The sequence below is a fragment of the Diplotaxodon limnothrissa genome, linkage group LG17 (assembly GCF_057381915.1).
Source record: "Diplotaxodon limnothrissa isolate DT_005_m linkage group LG17, D_limnothrissa_male_GT1.1, whole genome shotgun sequence".
Taxonomy (NCBI): domain Eukaryota; kingdom Metazoa; phylum Chordata; class Actinopteri; order Cichliformes; family Cichlidae; genus Diplotaxodon; species Diplotaxodon limnothrissa.
In genome coordinates this window covers 21,571,250-21,589,841 of record NC_140612.1, presented here as the reverse complement: position 1 = coordinate 21,589,841, position 18,592 = coordinate 21,571,250, and the positions used below count along the sequence as shown (strand labels likewise).

Here is an 18,592-nt window from a genome sequence, read left to right as displayed (position 1 = left end):
TGACAGATAAAATAAATTCAAGAACATAGCGGCAGGGTCAGAAGTGCAAAATGATAAATAAATACATCATTAAACAATTAAATGTTTCAATAATTAATAAAAATGTAAAATAAAGAATCAATGTGTTATTTATTAAATACGTAATGAATTGTGTCATTAATTACATTAAATTTGAATAAATAATTTATTAAATGTTTTAAATAAAATGAATGGGCATTTAATTATTGAAATATTCATTTAAATATAATTTTAATTAATTAATGAAACAATTATTTAATGGCGTATTTAATTAATTCATTTTGACACTCCGGGCCCTCCATATTTAAACTGTAATCACATTTTATAAAATAAATGTAATTTCACTGGTGTTGAATTAACATTTCTCAGTATTCTGAGAGGCTGATGAGTTACTTGGCATTTGTATATCAAGGAACATGACATTAGTGAAAGCTTTCACTGGAAGTCAGTTCCTGGTGTCAAGATCGAGGGCCAAGCCAGCCCCCAGGTTGTTGTTTTTTTTGGTGTTATTTGAGTATATAAGTATACACAAAGAGACATTGAGGCCTGTATTAAAAATAAAAAACACCTCTGAGTGAATGAAGCTTCAAGATCAACAAACACTGTTTAATGCATAATAACAACTAAAACATTTAACAGCATCTAAATGTTGCTGTTAATTGCGACTAAGCGCCTTGAGGCGACTTTTGTTGTGATTTGGCGCTATATAAATAAAATTGAATTGAATTGAATCTACTGAGGGAGACAGTACATAATATGTCAATAAGCACATCCACCATCTGGATTACTGTCAACAGGGAGTTTTTCCTCCTCACTGTCGCCCAGTGCTTGCTCACACAGGATAGTTTGATAGCTGGGGTTTTCTCTCTAATACTGTATGATGGGTTTGTAGCATAAACCTATTCGCTGGAACGTTGAGGACAATTCAACTACACAGCAAAAAGCATTAAACACCAAGTAGGCAAAGTTCTTCGTGTTACTCATGCATGAGGGAGACAACCACGACAAGCGCCGTTCCTTCGCTTGACCCCAGTCGCTCTTGTCCGCTCCCCCATAACACTGCTTTTATTGGGGTTACATGAATATACATAGGTTCATTAACATATTACGTCTACATACAAACAAAGAGTACCTTGCCTGTGTGTGTGTGTGTGTGTGTGTGTGTGTGTGTGTGGGGTCAGAGTGTGACCCCATAAATGACTTCTCTAAACCTGCTGGTCTGGAAGTCCAGCAGTTCATCTAAACAAAAGGCACTTAGCCTAAAACAGATATAGCTACGTTTATCCTACCATAAAACAATAAGACAAGGTACGACCTCTCCCATGCTCCCAGAGTGCTCTCTAATGCACACAAAGTTTGCAGACTATTAAGGATCAAAGCTCTACCAATCTAAAACTAATTATAAAACTCTAAGCATAAATGACAATCAGCAATACAAAACCTAACACTGTAGGTTGTTGATCTTACAGAACAAAACACAGATGAGACTCGTTATTTGCCACTTGAATTATAAAATGTCTAATCCATGGAATTCGAAAAAATCCAAATTAAAAATATATTCTAACTTTTGTCGTGTTTTCCTATGTTGTCAAATATGTCAAATCTGGGCATCAGTGATGCTATTGTAACATATTAGAGCATGATTTGAATTGCATTGCCGGGGGAAACCAAAACTCAACCATAACAATTTAACCCAAAAACATCATAATTTTTTATAAATCTAACCAAACAGGTTTTCTATTGGGAAGCAAGTGAGCTATTTTTAGTTAACAGGGAAAATTATAGATATCTGTAAAAATCTGTAACATACATTGTCTAACAAATTTATGGGTGCTACCCCTCAGCTGGCTTCCAGAAGTTAGCCAATCAGAGGAAAGTGGGCCTTTAACAAAGGGGCCTCAAATGGGCTAAATTAGTTTTTAGATACAAATCAAGAAAAACAGTTTGGTTGATGTCCCACCATAAAAATTTGAATTCATGGATGGTTGAAAAAGGCACATGATGTATTTATTTTTTGAGCAGCATCATGCACCTTTTCATATCTTTGCTTTGAGACATGGGCCACAGTACAGGTGAAACTGCAGAAAGCTCAAAATCTTCCTCCAGGAGTCCTCCTGAGCATCAGAGTGAGGTTTGGTCTTTCCTCCCCACAGTAGTAGCACTGCAACACACACACACACACACACACACACACACACACACACACACACACGTCAAACTACAAATAAAGAACGGTCCATTGTCAGCCTGACGTTTTCTGCAGCAAACTGGACTTATCGAAGGAAGGACCAGCAGTACCGTTGCACTTTTTTCTTAAGTCAAATGTGTGTTTGTAAGCGAATCAGTAATGATGTCATTAGCTAGCTAGCTAAGATGAGTAGTCAGTGCTCAGGCTTTTACCTTAACCGATTAGATTTGTTTACGTATTCTACTCTCCGTGTTCAGAATGATGCCTCACGTGTTGATTCGTTATTTTCACTGAATGGTCATCTGTCCGACAGTGTGTCATATGGTTTGATTTATTAAAGATGCTGGAATAAAAAGGTCTCCATCTTGTGCAAATGCATATATCTATCAAAATTACATTCATACAACAATGAAATTATTGTTTTGGTTTGTTTTTTAAAAAAAAGGGAAAAAAAAGATCTGTGTTTTTGTAACATAAAATCAGGAATCCGCCCACATTAACTGGTGATAATCAGTTTCACAATATTCAGCACAAAATAAGCAAGTATGCCTCATTTCCTCAGCACAAATCTGTTGGAGTTTGTGTTTACCCTGACTGATGCGATTTAACATATTTAAAAGGAGGGATCAATGGACAGAGTACTTTATTGGCACACGTTTTGTTTTAATGAGCACTTGGGCTTTTTGCATTCAATACAGAGTTAATGACGCACATGGACTGGTACCCGTGTACCTCAGTAATATAGTCCTGCAACCGATCTGCTCAAATGACCAAATATCCTCCCCTCACGATGTGACGAGTGGTGTGACTGTAGTGACAGTCAAAGGCAGTCAGTGAAGATTGTGACAAACACAGAGGAGATCATTAAATAATCAATCGGGTGTTATGGAGTATAGGCTCGAGTAAATTTATTTGTAATGTTTTGTTCTACGTTGATATAATAAATTATTTCAGGATGCCCCGAATGTCATTAGGAGACAAAGACTTGTTTTTAGCAGTTTAGAAATTGGTGATTCCACTACAGCCACCTCAGCAAATAAAAATACATTTTTCTTTATCTCCATTTTAAGACAATGCCCAGCACAAAGTCCTCTAAACAACCTAAGCCACACGTCTTACTTTGAAAAATAGAGCATTAGAAACAGATTATTACAGCCTGGCTCTTTCAGCTTACAGCCTGTTTCTATGCTGCTTGGTGTCCATTACTCCCTCGTTTTAAATCTCGTTTATCAATTTTAAATGACATCAGTCGCTCTGAGGATAAACACAAGCTCCACAAGATTTGCGCTGAGGAAACGAGGTCGATTTGTCTGTGAAGGTTCTCATTCATCCAGGTCATTGTACTCTAAGAAGTTTGGAAAGAAAAGCAGATTTCTTTAAGTTTCTTGAAGACGCTTCACCTCTCACCCGAGAAGCTTCTTCAGTTCTAAGATCAGAGAGTCCCAGGTATCTTTGCAGACCTCTGTTTAAAAAGCACCATCCACTCAAAGGTTAATATTATACTAGATAACATATAAATTATTGCCTATGTTGAACAGTTCCCATGTCAGCTGTCAGAGGTAAGTAAAAAAAAACCTAAGAGCAGAACTTCCGATCAGTGTGTGAGGACTGGCAAGATTTATTTATTATTTTAGATTTGAGGGATAAACTTTGATAGTTTGAGATGATGCTTTTCTCTTTGTGATTACAGGAGCTGCCCTCAGATTCAGACCTCAACACCACCCAGTGATACCCTATATGTTCCCTCTTAATGCTGAATACACTTATTTAATCTTGGAGGTTTTTGTACCAACTCCAAAGTTAACTGATGACAAAGTACAAAGGCTATAAAGCTGCAGCTGTTTTACTGAAAAAAAAGTTAAAAAGACAAAAGGTCAGAGTGATTAAACATCCCTGTAACTGGTGTCACTATGTAGGAGCATAAAATACCCGTGGTCTCCACCTGTAAAGCCATTCCTGTTTGTCTCATTGTTGCTTGTCTAGTACACCGTTCTTCATTTAGTCTTTAATTACCACTTAACTGATCAGGTCAATATCCCAAAAGTTTGACTTGATGCTATACTCTCTTTTTTGAGCAGTGTATTATAGTACTTGATGAAGTTTTGTTATTATGACCAGAATCTGTAAGAAGGTAAGAAACAGGATGTGAGGCCAAAGCCTTTGTACAGGTGTGGGAATCTGACCTTTTTCTTTACTGCTGTGTATGACAAAGGTCGTAGCCCTAAAATGAGGTGAGAACGGTGGCTCAATCAGGTGTCCGGTGTCCGGATATGCTAATCTGCTCAACAGGTGTTCCTTTCCAGCTTCACGCATCAACCTGGCTACCTGAGGGTCAGAGGTCAACCTTAAATTAACTGTATGTTAATGTTCACATTCATATTTGTTCAATGTTCACAATACTCAAACAAGAACTGCCAACTTTCCAGTATTCTTGACATCCATCACTCTCATAAACAGCATTTGTGTGAGTGTGTGTGACCTCACATCCTCCGCCGTCTCCACTGTGGGCCAGTTCTGATCATCACAGCCGTTAACCAGCAATGTCGGGCAGTTAATTCTGCCTACCTGTCAACAAAAAACACCTTTACAACAATGTTACAAATAATAAAACAGGTCCAGCACTGACTTGTATTGGTATTTAATATGCAGGTGTTTGCAGTATATTCCAGCACTCACTTCGGCAATGTTTGAGGGGTCAGTGATGAACTCCAGACCAACATCTTTCCAGATCACTTGGTTGTCCTCATTCACATGCGCCTTGTAAAGCTGCCTGTCATAACATATTAGTAATTACGAAACAGCAATAATAATTTAATGGACCGACAAACACGGACCCACCTGGTTACTCCTTCAAACCTGGATGCGACTGTGCTCCCCTGTGCTGGATAATAGTGGTTGGAGCTGATACAAACAATACAACAAGGCTGGAATGAAATGACAAATTACGAAATTTGATTTATACCTCAGTTGGAGTAAGAAAGAGGTCAGTGGGTTAAGGTCTACTTTAAAGGTAAAAGAAGAGGAAATTTAAGTCATTTCCCTCGCACTCTGACCTTGATAATGGTGCTGTAGGCTGCCAAGGTGACAGCAACAAGTGAACCGAGAGAAAGACCAAAAATTCCAACTCTGTCTGACATCACTTGAGGATGGTCCTTAATAATATTAAACGCCGTCTGAAGAGATCAGAATATTAGAATATTAAATAATAAGTACAGATGTAATGAGGAGTTTACAAACACTCATCATGGACATGAATGTCAGAGTAATTTTGGGCTTTTAATGAATTCTTTGAACTGTTCTTTTGCCAGAGTTGAATCATTGTACAACATGCATGACTTTAAACAATAATAAATGGGTGCACAAGTTTGAATTTATTTTGGGTTTTCTATACATACATACACTTACTTCAATCTTTTTAAGTGGACCTGAAAGTTCTCGAGTGTCCTTTAACTTGACAAAGTCAAGACCTTTTAACTTCTCGTAAGTTATCATGATTAACTACAACTGATAGTTTATCTTTGCAGCCTAAAACGGATTTGTTTGACAGCACTCACTGAATTGACCAATACTGGAAAGAATGGGTCCAAGTCCAACAAATGAAATTTGCAGCTGCCCACATGAACAAGACAAATGCCTTCTGGAGAAAAGTCTAATGGTCAGAGGGGACAATGGGAATTTTCTGACCACTCTTTCAGAAGCACATTTGTGAGGTCAAACACTGATGTTGGACAAGAAGGCTTGGCTCACAGTTTTCGCTCCGATTCATTCCAGGGGTGTTCTTTCAGGTTGAGGCCAGGACTCTGTGCAGGCCAGTCCAGTTCTTCTATGTCTTTATGGACCTTACTTTGTGCACTGGTGCACAGTCACGTAGGATCAAGAAGGGGCCATCCCCTCTCTGCAGAAAGTTGGCAACCTTGGTGCCACAGCATCTGCTGACCCCACTCTGTGATTTCATGAGGCCTGCCACTTTATGGCTAAGTTGCGGTTGTTGAGTGTGAAATATTTAAGTAGCAAGGAAATTTCACAACTGGACTTGTGATATCCTATAATGGTACCATGCTGGAATTCACTGAGATCCTAAGAGCAACCCATTTTCTTTTATTAATTAAGCAGTGTGCATGCCTAGCTGGTTGATTTTATACACCTGTGGCCATGAAAGTGATTGGAACGCCTTAATTCATAATTTTGGATGGTGACCTGTCACACAAACCTCAAAGTATTTCAATTCCAAATTTTCAGACTCCTGGTCAAATCCGAGGTAATCCAGCGCCAAAGAAACATAACCGTGAGACGCGAGCAAGGCAGCACGATACTCCAGCAGCCCTCCACCACCTCCCCACATATCCAGCAGCCCAGGAAACGGTCCAGGACCTGAAGTCAGACAAACAGGACAAAATTACTTTGGTTCAAGTCATCCTTGTGAGCTAAAAACTCGGACATCAGGTGGATTTTTTTCCTACTCTTGGATCTGTATATTGTCAGAAAGAGAGGAATTCACTAATATGGTCACACCAGGCACACAAGCCCTGCCCGCATGTTTCAATGCCACAGCATTTAGATCAGCTTGAAGCTTGAAGCCTGAGCTTTTGCTTTTTTTTTTTTTTTTACATGTTACTTGTACACAGGCTGATTTTTATTTATTTTTTTATTTATTTTTTTTACCTTTAGCCATGTTTAATATGAGAATATATTTTAAGGAAAAGCAGAACGGATTTTTTAAATTTACATTTCACCATTATGAAAGAAAAACCCCAGCCACTCTGAAAAAATAAAATCAACAAAATACGTATTTAAGAGAATAAAAGTGTCATTACAGGTGCTGTAGGTGTACCTGGAGGTATAAACAGAGTCCCTTGCACTCCTTGCTCATTAATAGTGATCCTCTGGATGCCAGGGGCCATGTACCATCTCTCTGTGAGGACTGAGGCTAGAGGGGCCTGGTCCCTGAAGCCCTCGTGTCCACTGTGGACCGAGATGGTGACCAGCATGGGTGTGCACACATTCATCTTCCTTAACCTGGCCAATAATGACATGAGTTACCTGACAGATTAAACAAAAAGTAGCCTACACAAGCAAAAGTTAGTTATGGAGTTCAACAGGGTTCTGTAGTAGGACCAATACTATTTACTTTAGAGGTCTGTGTATGTTCTCTGTCATCCAGATCATGGTAATCTAAGGAGTTTGGGAAGAAAAGCAGCTGAACTTCTTTAGGTGTGCTGAAGATGTTTCACCTCTCATCCATGAAGCTTCTTCAGTTCTAAGATCAAATGGTGGTGAGTATTAAGCCCTAGGGAAGATACAACGGATAATAATTTGCCATCTCTGGACTGTGCTCTTTTCATTTCAAGCTCCTTAGATTATTTACATAATACTTGCTTCCCTTAGGCAATACTATCACAAAGCATGGCATTATTGTGATTGCTATGGAGAGAGCCACCTGCTGTGGAACTCTGTGTGTGAGGAAGACTCGTCATTTATAAGAACTACCAAGGATCCCTGAAGATTTAACTGTATTAGCTTCTTGTTCCTGTGACATTTAGAGTTGTTTAAAATCCTTCTCTTCATATATTAAGTCCTGAATGATCAGGCCCCATCATATCTTAGACCTTACTACATGGACATCTTCAGATGTCCCTTCCCATTGATTTTTTTGTTTGTAGTAATAATCCATCCGCAACTCGAGGTTAGTCATTAATATACTGCTGCATAGGCTGGGCTGTGGTTACATCGTAAGGCTTTAAAAACTGAGCATTAAAATGAACAGTGGTAACAAAAACTGAGAGGCTGAAAGTGATCACTGACTTTTTTTAGGGGCTTGTTCAGATTAAATAGAAGAAGATACAAAACATTAAAACATGTTAAAAACACTACAGCCTTAATAAACGCAGAGTAATTTGGACCTGGAAGCAGGGTTCATACGTCATCACTTAAGAACAAGATAACAAAACAAACAAAGTAGCTGACTTGCTGTCGAATGGATTGAGTGAGGCCACAATGCTAAATCAATGGACTGTCAAGAGGTATTGCATCAGCAATTAGTCATTTTCTGACAGAGCACGGCAGCCACAGAGACAGGGGAGGTGCAGCAGATCGCCATGGAACTTTTGATAAGTTCACTCACGCCACAATAACTGGATTGCCAGAAGTGGGGACTGTTTTCACATTGATTAGATTTACACTCTAAATGCTTCCTTTAGGCAGTATCATTAGAAGGCGTAGCATGCATTTTTCCTGCTATGCAGATGACCCACAACTTTATCCATCGATGAAGCCAGATAACACACTACGACTGCAACGATTAGTTGCGATAATAGATTATGTTGACTATAAAAATTTGTTGATGCGTTATATTTTCAAATCGGGTAAATGTGTTTTTGTAACTGCAATACACTCCAGGAAGCTATGGGGGAAGTATTCCCTATATCATATGCCAAGACTGCACTCAATACTAACAAAGAGCGAAGTGCAAGCAGCAAAACAGTTCAGTTTTGTTAGCTAATGAGTGAAATGTGATAGTAAACCATTAAACAGGAGTAACTACACTGTCTTACAGCTCATAGGCTCTTGCATGTCTCAAATAGCTGAAGTCATTACCGAGAGCATCTTCAGCATGGTTATCAGCAGCTGGGAACATCATCTCAAAAGCAAGCGTCACTCCAGAGCATATACTGCAATCGTGAATTCATGAACTGAATTATCTGGAAACTTTTTATTTTGGACCGGAAAATAAAATCTTTTTTATTTAATTTGAAGCTTTAACTGAACTTATGTGCAGAACCCATTTAGGTTCCATTTAGCATTTTTATTTTTTAAATACTTCTAGCACTTTAATCTTTATTACCTAACATTTGTATTTATTTCGTTTTTAATCTGAGAGTCCTGTTGAATAATGTTAAAAATACGTTTGATTATTTTCAAATTCATATGAGTGATTGTTTTAATTTGCTGTGGGATGAGACAACAGGGTGATATTCACAAATGGGCAGTCTTAAGCAGGTGAGGTACTGGAGCCTAGAACAGGAGGTTTGCCCACAAGAAAAGGTGATAAGAGTTATTGAAATAATTGTTGACTAATCGATTAATCAGAGAAAAATTGGCAGATTAGTCGTCAAATTTCTATCTAGATATGTAACACATCTGGACAGAAGTATGTCCAGACTACCTTTGCTGTTTGGGATTTAATGCAGACCGATGATGTCACTGGGGAAAAAGCCTGGAGTACAAATTTTGAGTAATTAGTAATTAAAAGTCATTTATAGAGCCATGCTACGAGATTTACTAGAAGATTGAATGTGTTACCTGAGGCCTGGGCGGCTGCCCGGGACGGGCCGCATGCTCCACAGCAAACCCATGGGCTCTTTTCCTGTGTATGTGCCTCCGTAACTTAAGTCTTCTGATACTGCAAAGGGGGGGGGGGGGGAGCAATTTATTTTTCGCTTTATTTGCTTTATTAAAAGTGAGATAACATTTTATTATGTCATTTACAGTTCAATAGAACATGTGCAACAAAAACATCAAAAGTAAAACACCTTTTTCAACAACACTCGCTGATTTTAGTTAAAAATTTAAAAAAAAAATGTAATAAAAGTAATAGTAATACCAAAAGTAAGACCAAAAAGTATTTGGTTGAATTTAAAGATTATGTAGAGGAAAAAAAACCAAACAAAAATCCCACTGGAGTACATCTGTTGCATTATGTCAGACTCTGGGACACAGGAAGCCTTCAGCTGGACTACCTGTGCAACCTAAATGAGCTGCAGGTATCCATCTCCAGATTACCTGTCATCACTTTGATTTACACCAAAGAAGCTGGAATGGATTCAATGCTTCCTGCTTCATAAACGGCAAACTAAATATGACTTTGATTATAGCAATTATGTGTGAATGTACAAATATAATTTTTAACGTCAGCTTCTTATGCATCTGTTCAATGGTTTACTTTATTATTCTTTTCAGGTACTTGGGGTTTTTTTTTTTTTGTATTGGTAAGTTTAAAAAAAAAAGGAAAACAAAGAAGCCCACCTGACACGACGCCACTGTGGTCACTGACGTAGTGCCCGTAAGCCTCCCAGTCGTGCTTGTCCTCGGAGTTATGGAGGGAGCGGACGGTTACCGGATATCCCGGAGGAAGATTCTCCACCAACACTTTAAACTTCTCATCAACCAGAGCCCGACTCGGGGTGACGGAGAGGATCGGAGGAACGACCTGGGTCATGGCTGAGAACAGTCTGTGGAGAGAAACTGTGACAACTGAGTAACACAGACAGGGTAAAGTTCATGTTCATGGTTCATATCAAAGTTCATGTTCTTAACTGATGGCCAAAGTTCATTAACACCATGGGAATTTCGCTTTTTACACAGGTGGTTGGATGTTACACTCTGGAAATGGAAGGAAGGTGACTGTTATTAACCCTCTGTGGACACTGCACCTCCAAATCACATGACTGATGTAAGCTGACATAGCAACAAGCTGCAGCCATGCTGACTCTCTATTTCAGCCCACATTGAAAGTTCAGACTTTAAAGTTTTTAAATTTTAATTACAGGCCAGTAAATCCAGAGTTATGATAATGTATATAAGCCACGCTTTTTTCTAAATACTGTCGTCATGTTTTTGTGTGTGTGTGTTTTAAGCGTTTTCTAAGGACAGCGCGAAAACAGTAAAGAAAGAAAAAAAGCCACCTCTTTCTTATTGGTGGAAAAATGCACCATGTCGACCAATTAAAAAAAATAAGTCAACATGTGGGATTTGATTGTTTAGGAAGAGGGAAAAGTTTTAGGAGTGACGGTAACGGCAGCGAGACAGAGCAAGGGAGAGAGAGAGAGTTTTTAGATGTGGGAGAGTTGTGACGTTTAGTGTGGAGTGTTTACTTAGTGTGTTGTGTTGTGTAGTTGTTCTGTTGTGTAGTCGTTGTTTTGTTTTGTGTGTCAGTGAGGGCACTAATGAATGTCACAAAGGCACATTTGCAACGTAAACACTGAGTAGAAAACCAGCGGAGTGATACACCTCCTGTTGTCAGGCCTGCAGGTTTATCCCTGTGCTGTTCTGTCTTTTGGTGGACAAACTTTTTTTTACTGGCACACATCATTTGTGGTGCATATAGTGCGACACCTGATTGTTCTCTCATTTTAGTTTTAGTAATATTTTTAAATTCTTACACAAAATGAAAAAAACAGCAGGTGCATTGGCTGCATTTTTAGATAAATAGTTGCATGTTTACAAAATGTACAATTATATTATATTTGCATTTCAAGTTATAAAAATTTACCCAACATGTCTGTGGGGTTTTTTTTACAGTAAAAAAATACAACTAGGATTTTAAGTTCTTTGTGTGATTTCAGATCAGTAATAGTACTATTAATAGTAATAGTAGTACTAATGCAGTATGTCAGTGAAAAAAACAACTAAATTCAGTTGAGCTGAAAAGATACCAAACAAGACAAGGGGAAAAAAATAAAATGAAACAATCTGATGGTGAAATACAAACGTAAACTCAAAAGGAGTCAAAAATGGCCGGTTGTATTTCAGACCTCAGTGGGTTAATCCAACCAATCATGAAAAATTAGGTTTAAAATTTTGTTCATGACAGTGCAGATTTCTGGCATTTTGTGTAATTTAACATGTAACAATGTGATTGTTTTCTAACAAAAAACAGTGAAACTTAGACGTGTGTTTGTAAATGAACCACTCAATGTTGTGTAGCTTTCTGGATTTTATACTTATTGGGCTACATATTTATTTATTATACAGGCTATACAGTACATAGCATCAAAACTCACATGTTTTATGTAACTAAAGTGTTTAATTATGTGGGCTACAGACAGTAATTAAGTTGTAGACTATATTTATATGAAAAATGCATATACTTACTGCATTTGAATCATTTTAACCATATGTAACAACCTGCACATGTGTTTGGGGGGGAAAAAAAGGGCTTCGATTTTGCCACCCCATTTGATTTCTTTGCCACCCTCATGCCACCCTAAGAAAATTTCTCTAGATCCGCCCCTGGTCCCTTGAGCACTACCCATTGCTTTGGCTGGATGACTCCAGGTGTTTAACTCATCCAACTACACTTCGTACAGGAAATACACAGTCATGTTGTCTCAATTACAGATGGAAGCCTGAGCTGTTTCCTTCTTGCACTGGAAACAGAAAGCAGTCAGGCAGAAATCCACCTGCGGCTGGTAGGAGTACGCTGCTGAGGGTGAGGCCTACTAACAGACCACAGAGCCCCTCTGCTAAGGCTAAAACACCTCAGCTCATTTCTGTGTCTGACAAGTAGAAACACGATAAACTTTTCACCCTAACTGAAGGTAGCGTTTTATCTGTTAAAGTTCGGCTGCAGGTGTTCCAGATCAACTGGCGTTTAGATCAACTGGCGTTGGTCGAACAGATGTGTGGCAGTCTTGCGTTTCAGGAGCTCCTACCGACAAACCAGCAAAAAAACGCCAAATGTGGCATCTGTGACACTTGTGAGGTTGTCTCAAACACACTCCGTCAGTCTTGATGCTGTTGAACAACAAAATGTTTAAAAATGTGGCGAGTTTACCTGGTGATATCCTCATGCGCGACGCGATCGCGAAAACAGCAAACAAGTAACACCACGCCGTTGTTGTTCACAGGACAGCAAGAGTAAACGATCGGGAGACCCTTGTCGTCGTTATCGTTCCACTCGCACGGTTTATTTCACCGAATTCAGCGTTTTTGCTCCACAACTAAAGCGAGCAGTTTGCTCTGTGCACCAACATGGAGTCGAGTCAACCAGCGCCACCTCTGGCCAAGTGCCACAGCCTACAGCCAGATCAACTGGTGACACACATCTGCAGCACGTTTGAATTCGTGTCATGCACATTTGTACCTTTCAATTGTGTGTTTGTGCGTCATGCAAATAAACCTTTGAAATGAATGAAATGATATCATGTATTTATTATCAGCCTACATTTGTACAAAATGCCAAATGACATACACATAGTCATAAGAATCACCATCCTGATATCAACACTTATGCCCATAAGAAAAATGTCGTGAACAAATATATGACACACCAATATTTCACCAGTGTTGTAACTCACATGTCGCCAGCATAGTCTGCCTGTGTCTCCCCTCTGCAAACGCACATTTCAGAGTTGGATGTGATATACAGTCTGCATAAGTGTGGTCAATCCCATAACGATCCGTAAGGGGATGGCAGCTACGCTGAATGTACAGCAGTCACACAGTGATCAGCAATAAACAGTCCCCAAAACTTGCATATAATCCCCAATGTGGAGCCCATCTACTGACTACCACATAGCAGCTGGACCAGTCCCCAATGCAGGTCAGTCCACTGCTGCCACCTGTGGCCAAGTACCATAGCCTACCACTAGATTAACTTGTGACACACATCTGCACCTGCTGCTATGATCACATTGAGTAAAGGCTGAGTGGCTGCACTCACACGTGGTGCATCTAAATCTACCCACAAATATGTTGAAAGATGCAATGCCAGCAATGTGGATTGTCAACACTGACAACAATCAGTAAGCAAAGACAACAGGGATCATTTGTTTCTGTTTATTTAGCACCCACAACATTTGTAGTCGCCTTCTGCACAGGGGAAGTCCACACACACCGTGTGGTACCACTTTCCACAGAAGGTGCAATCTGCAAGATTGAATGAGATTGTCAGGGTCATTGTCTGGCTGTTTATTACTAATCACCTGCTGTACATTCACAGTAACTGCCATCTCCTTATAAATGTTTATTAGATTGACCACACTTATGCAGACTGTATATCACAACCAACTCTAACATGTTTGTTTGCAGAGGGAAGACACAGACAGACTACGCTAACGACATGTGATGTTACAACACTGGTGAAATATTAGTGTGTTCACGACATTTTTCGTATGGGCAAAAGTGTTGATATCAGGATGGTGATTCTTATGTGTATGTCATTTGGCATTTTGTACAAATGTAGGCTGATAATAAATACATGATATCATTTCATTCATTTCAAAGGTTTATTTGCATGACGCACAAACACACAATTGAAAGGTACAAATGTGCATGACACGAATTCAAACGTGCTGCAGATGTGTGTCACCAGTTGATCTGGCTGTAGGCTGTGGCACTTGGCCAGAGGTGGCGCTGGTTGACTCGACTCCATGTTGGTGCACAGAGCAAACTGCTCGCTTTAGTTGTGGAGCAAAAACGCTGAATTCGGTGAAATAAACCGTGCGAGTGGAACGATAACGACGACAAGGGTCTCCCGATCGTTTACTCTTGCTGTCCTGTGAACAACAACGGCGTGGTGTTACTTGTTTGCTGTTTTCGCGATCGCGTCGCGCATGAGGATATCACCAGGTAAACTCGCCACATTTTTAAACATTTTGTTGTTCAACAGCATCAAGACTGACGGAGTGTGTTTGAGACAACCTCACAAGTGTCACAGATGCCACATTTGGCGTTTTTTTGCTGGTTTGTCGGTAGGAGCTCCTGAAACGCAAGACTGCCACACATCTGTTCGACCAACGCCAGTTGATCTAAACGCCAGTTGATCTGGAACACCCGCACCCGGGGGCGGCGCGGCATGAACAGGGAAAAACAAAACAACGCTTGGACACTGCTAGCATGGGGGCGCCTACACAAACGCAAAGCAGGAGATGAAGCATAGCTGAATATGTTCCCAAGCCAATTTCATTCTAAGCCAAAGACTAGAAAATATGCTGAAGCATATCTTCCGTTTGGTTTCACCTGCACAAGTGCCAATTAGGTCTCCCCTGCAGAATTGGTTTTCCCTGCGTCGGGAGCAGCGCTGGGCTCTTCAAATCACGGACAAACAGTATCCCACATTCTTGATTTTTAGTACACAAACACTTGCTGTAATAAATAACCACTCCTGACATTTTGGAGATATTAGCTCTTTATACAGTAAAGTTACAGTGGGATACAAATAATATCAGGCTGATCCTGCCACGATTTGTTCCCTCGGTTCAAATCAGAGACAAACAGTATCCCACAGCTGTTTATGTTTTTAAACCCATTTTGCACAGAGAGGCATTTTTTGAAAAATGTATTGATAGCAATGTTGAATATTATTACACAGGGAAAAAAAACCAACTACATGTAAAATAATTACACCGTGACGCCTCTGCCTTTCTAAATAGAGGGACAGTAACTGCGTGTGTAAAACCTGAAGATAGAGACAAAATACTGTTAATCTGACTATCTATCATTCTGCAATTCATCTCCTGTAAACAATAACGTGGCGCACAGCGTGACGTAGAAAAAGGCACACACCTTTAATGTTGCGTGACGAACTTTGTATTCCTCGTCCACACATAAACCCAAAAAAGGAGTTTTAAAAATCTCAGTTTTCGGTGATTCCAAACGCCGTTTACGTGTGGACGAAACAGCTGCGTTTTCAAAATCACCGGTGTACGTGCGGACGCAGCGTAAAAGAGTTAGTAGTTTATTTTCTTACTACCTGCAGATTACTTGTATTTGCTTAATTGTTTACTAAATGTTTGAGGTGTGAAATAAACCGCAATGGAGAAAAATACGGGTGCGTGTGGTTGGAGGATGTGTTTGTGCGTGCGTGTGTGCGTGAGCGGGGGTGGGGGGGGGGGGGGGGGATATTTTTCTTGTAAAACAAAGGGGGGTCCAGCAAAAAAAATTTGGGAACTACTGGTTTAATAGAAGCGTGCTGCGTTCAAGTACCACATGTAAAAATAACCGCTGTCCTCTGTTACCTTCGAAACGTACGTCACGAAGAGACGATTTTCTCCTGAATTAGTTCCAACAGGGTGTGACAAAGTTCCACCTGTTCGCTTTGTGGAGACAAGTTTCTCTCTCTTATTCTTGACGATTATTTCCACCGCTTCTCCTTGTTGTTCGTGAATTTTAGTAAAGGCCTAAATTAATGGACATCGACTGGATCCGTTGACTGCAGCCAGGAAGAGGAGGCGGGGTTTAAGGCGGGGTGTCACACGTGGGCGTAGACTATAAGTTTGTGCATTAAATTGTAAATGCACATGCAGGAGGAAAGAACACTTACTCCTGATAGGGTAATAGATAATCTACAAACATATACTCTGATTTCAGCACACTGAAGGGCTGCCAGGGGAGTAAGGCCTTTCATCCTCCTTTATGTTCTTCCATATTTTCTTAAATGCCGTAGAACGGTGGATATTTATATTAAACATAGCCAAAGGTTCAAAATATTTATGAGTATGTGAGCCAAAGATCAGGCGCTAGAAAGTCTCTGTGAAGTCAAAGGCAGCAGATATCCCTAATGTAATAGCTTAGGAGTAACATTCACAGGAGCAAAGGCAAAAATGCAGAACAACAGAGCAGAAATGTCTTGAAGAACATTGCACTTCTCCTGTAGTTTAGATAACCTACAGTGTATAAAATAGCAACTCTCAGTGTAATGCATTCTTCCCAAATGGGCGTCTGCTGAGATAAATGAGTAACCAATAATAAATATGTTTTTTAGCTACTCTAGTGGAGTCAGAAATAAAAAGGAGGAGGATTAATGTGGAAATGAGTGGAAGAGATCCACTTCATCATAATATTCTTGCAGACATGGAAAACTCGGAAGTAAGGGCACATGTGAAAACACAAAAAGGCCTTTAATCCAGCAGATTTTCATTGCTTTCAGAAAAAAAGTGGTCAGAAAGCACAGAGTTTGAGTCTGCAGGTGCACCTGGCCCCTCTGGTGGACTTTAAACTCTACCCGCATACTTTCCTCTGTAAATTCCGCCCACATGTTGTGTAAATCTCCAGGGATTAAAGCAACACTAACTACAAGGTATTCTTCTGTTGTGTGTGAGCAAACGTTGCTGTTTTGGAGGTTTTTTGTATGCCACTTTCTATGTACCAGTGATCTGTTTTAATACACATTTTGTTCCCTGATCAGAAGTCTTCCAACTAACGAGACAGGAGCAGTCACCCTTACATGAATATGAGCACCCATGTGACTTTTACCTTTTAATCACTCAAATGGCAGCTAGCAGTTTTAAAACATTTTTTGTTTCCAAACAGGTAACACAGTTTTTACTATTTAAATTACCAAATAATAGCTAAGTATTTAAAGTTTTCATTAATAGTGGTGTCCCCCCATCCCCCCTATTTACTTACAGCTACTGAATATTCATAATTTATGTGCTACAAGTAAACTAAACAATAGCAATAAGTAAAACCTATACATAAATAAAGATGATGGACAAAACTAGAAGCTGGTACAGTCATGAGTCACACATTCCTCTACTTTCAGCCAACAGTTTATGAGTTAATGTAATAAGCAAATAAAGAGACAGAAAATGATGCGAACTAACACTATATTAGCAAAAAGGATCAAAAGAACCACAAAGTGTGGTAGTCTTCCATTAGTAATGTAAAATGGTGCAAAAATGGAAAAAGATTTTTAAAAGATTACAAAGTAGCACAAATTGATGGAAAAACAAAAGTAAACACACAATACAGATATAAAATGACACAAAACTATGAAAAGACAAATGTATACGTACATGAAATAATAAATACACGGAATATTTAAACTCACCACTTGACCAAATACCAGATATAAATTGTAGTTCTGCCTTATAACCTCCAGAGGGTGCTGTTCCCCGCATAATTCTTTTTGCTATGTGGCTTTTCCAAAGATTTGGGTGAAGTATCAGCGCACTGTTGCTCCTTTTCTACCCCGACAGAAAATATTTCAGAAAAATAAAACTACATTTTTATGATGACCTGTCAGTTTAAGACCCACTTTTAATCATTGAGTTTTTCTTCTATGTGGACCAGTATTACTTCTGCATATTGAAACTATGCAGTCCATCACTGTGCCGCTTCTAGATCTAATATATATATTATATCATACTTACGTACTATTAAACAGTACTGTGGAAAGCTTTTGAACTCTTGAAAAGAGGAAATATGTGCAATGATTTATTGAAATGTGCAAACATACATAGTAATGCAGTATATCAGGGAAAACAGAGTTTAAATAATTCTGGGCTTGAAAGTTGATATTTAGTGTGACAACCTTTCAGCACAGTCTGAACTCTCTGAGGCAGCTTTCTTATAATTTCCTTAAACAGTCCTCAGGAACAATTCTCCAGGCTTCTTAAAGGACATTCAAAGGTCTTCTTTGGATGTTTCTGCATTTTGTTCAATTTTCTATTAAGATAATCCTCTACTGCCAGTGCGCCGCAGGGTGGCTGTGGCTACAATGTAGCTTGCCATCACCAGTGTGTGAATGTCTGTGTGAATGGGTGGATGACTGGATATGTAAAGCGCTTTGGGGTCCTTAGGGACTAGTAAAGCGCTATATAAATACAGGCCATTTACCATTTACCATTTACTGCTTCAATAATGTTGAGGTCAGAGCTCTGGGGA

At 39.4% G+C, this 18,592-nt stretch overlaps 1 protein-coding gene across 4 annotated transcripts; it reads right to left on the bottom strand.

The window, feature by feature from the left end:
* Positions 1-722: 722 nt before the first annotated feature.
* Positions 723-16,153, bottom strand: LOC146614980 (acyl-coenzyme A thioesterase 1-like). 4 transcript variants are annotated; one of them, XM_085375700.1, is made up of 11 exons: positions 15,943-16,153; positions 10,229-10,434; positions 9,506-9,605; positions 7,038-7,222; positions 6,417-6,577; positions 5,260-5,379; positions 5,045-5,130; positions 4,883-4,976; positions 4,691-4,771; positions 4,390-4,531; positions 723-2,179 (listed from the first exon to the last, which is right to left on the bottom strand). In XM_085375700.1, exons 2-11 carry the CDS (start codon positions 10,419-10,421, stop codon positions 2,055-2,057), a joined length of 1,287 nt encoding a protein of 428 aa, XP_085231826.1. In that variant the 5' UTR covers positions 10,422-10,434; positions 15,943-16,153; the 3' UTR covers positions 723-2,054. The 4 variants fall into 4 exon arrangements, with proteins under 4 accessions (XP_085231826.1, XP_085231827.1, XP_085231829.1 ...); XM_085375701.1 differs by lacking the exon at positions 15,943-16,153 and adding an exon at positions 15,491-15,602; XM_085375703.1 differs by lacking the exon at positions 15,943-16,153 and adding an exon at positions 14,757-14,823 and having other exon boundaries at positions 10,229-10,447.
* Between the last annotated feature and the right edge of the window lie 2,439 nt (positions 16,154-18,592).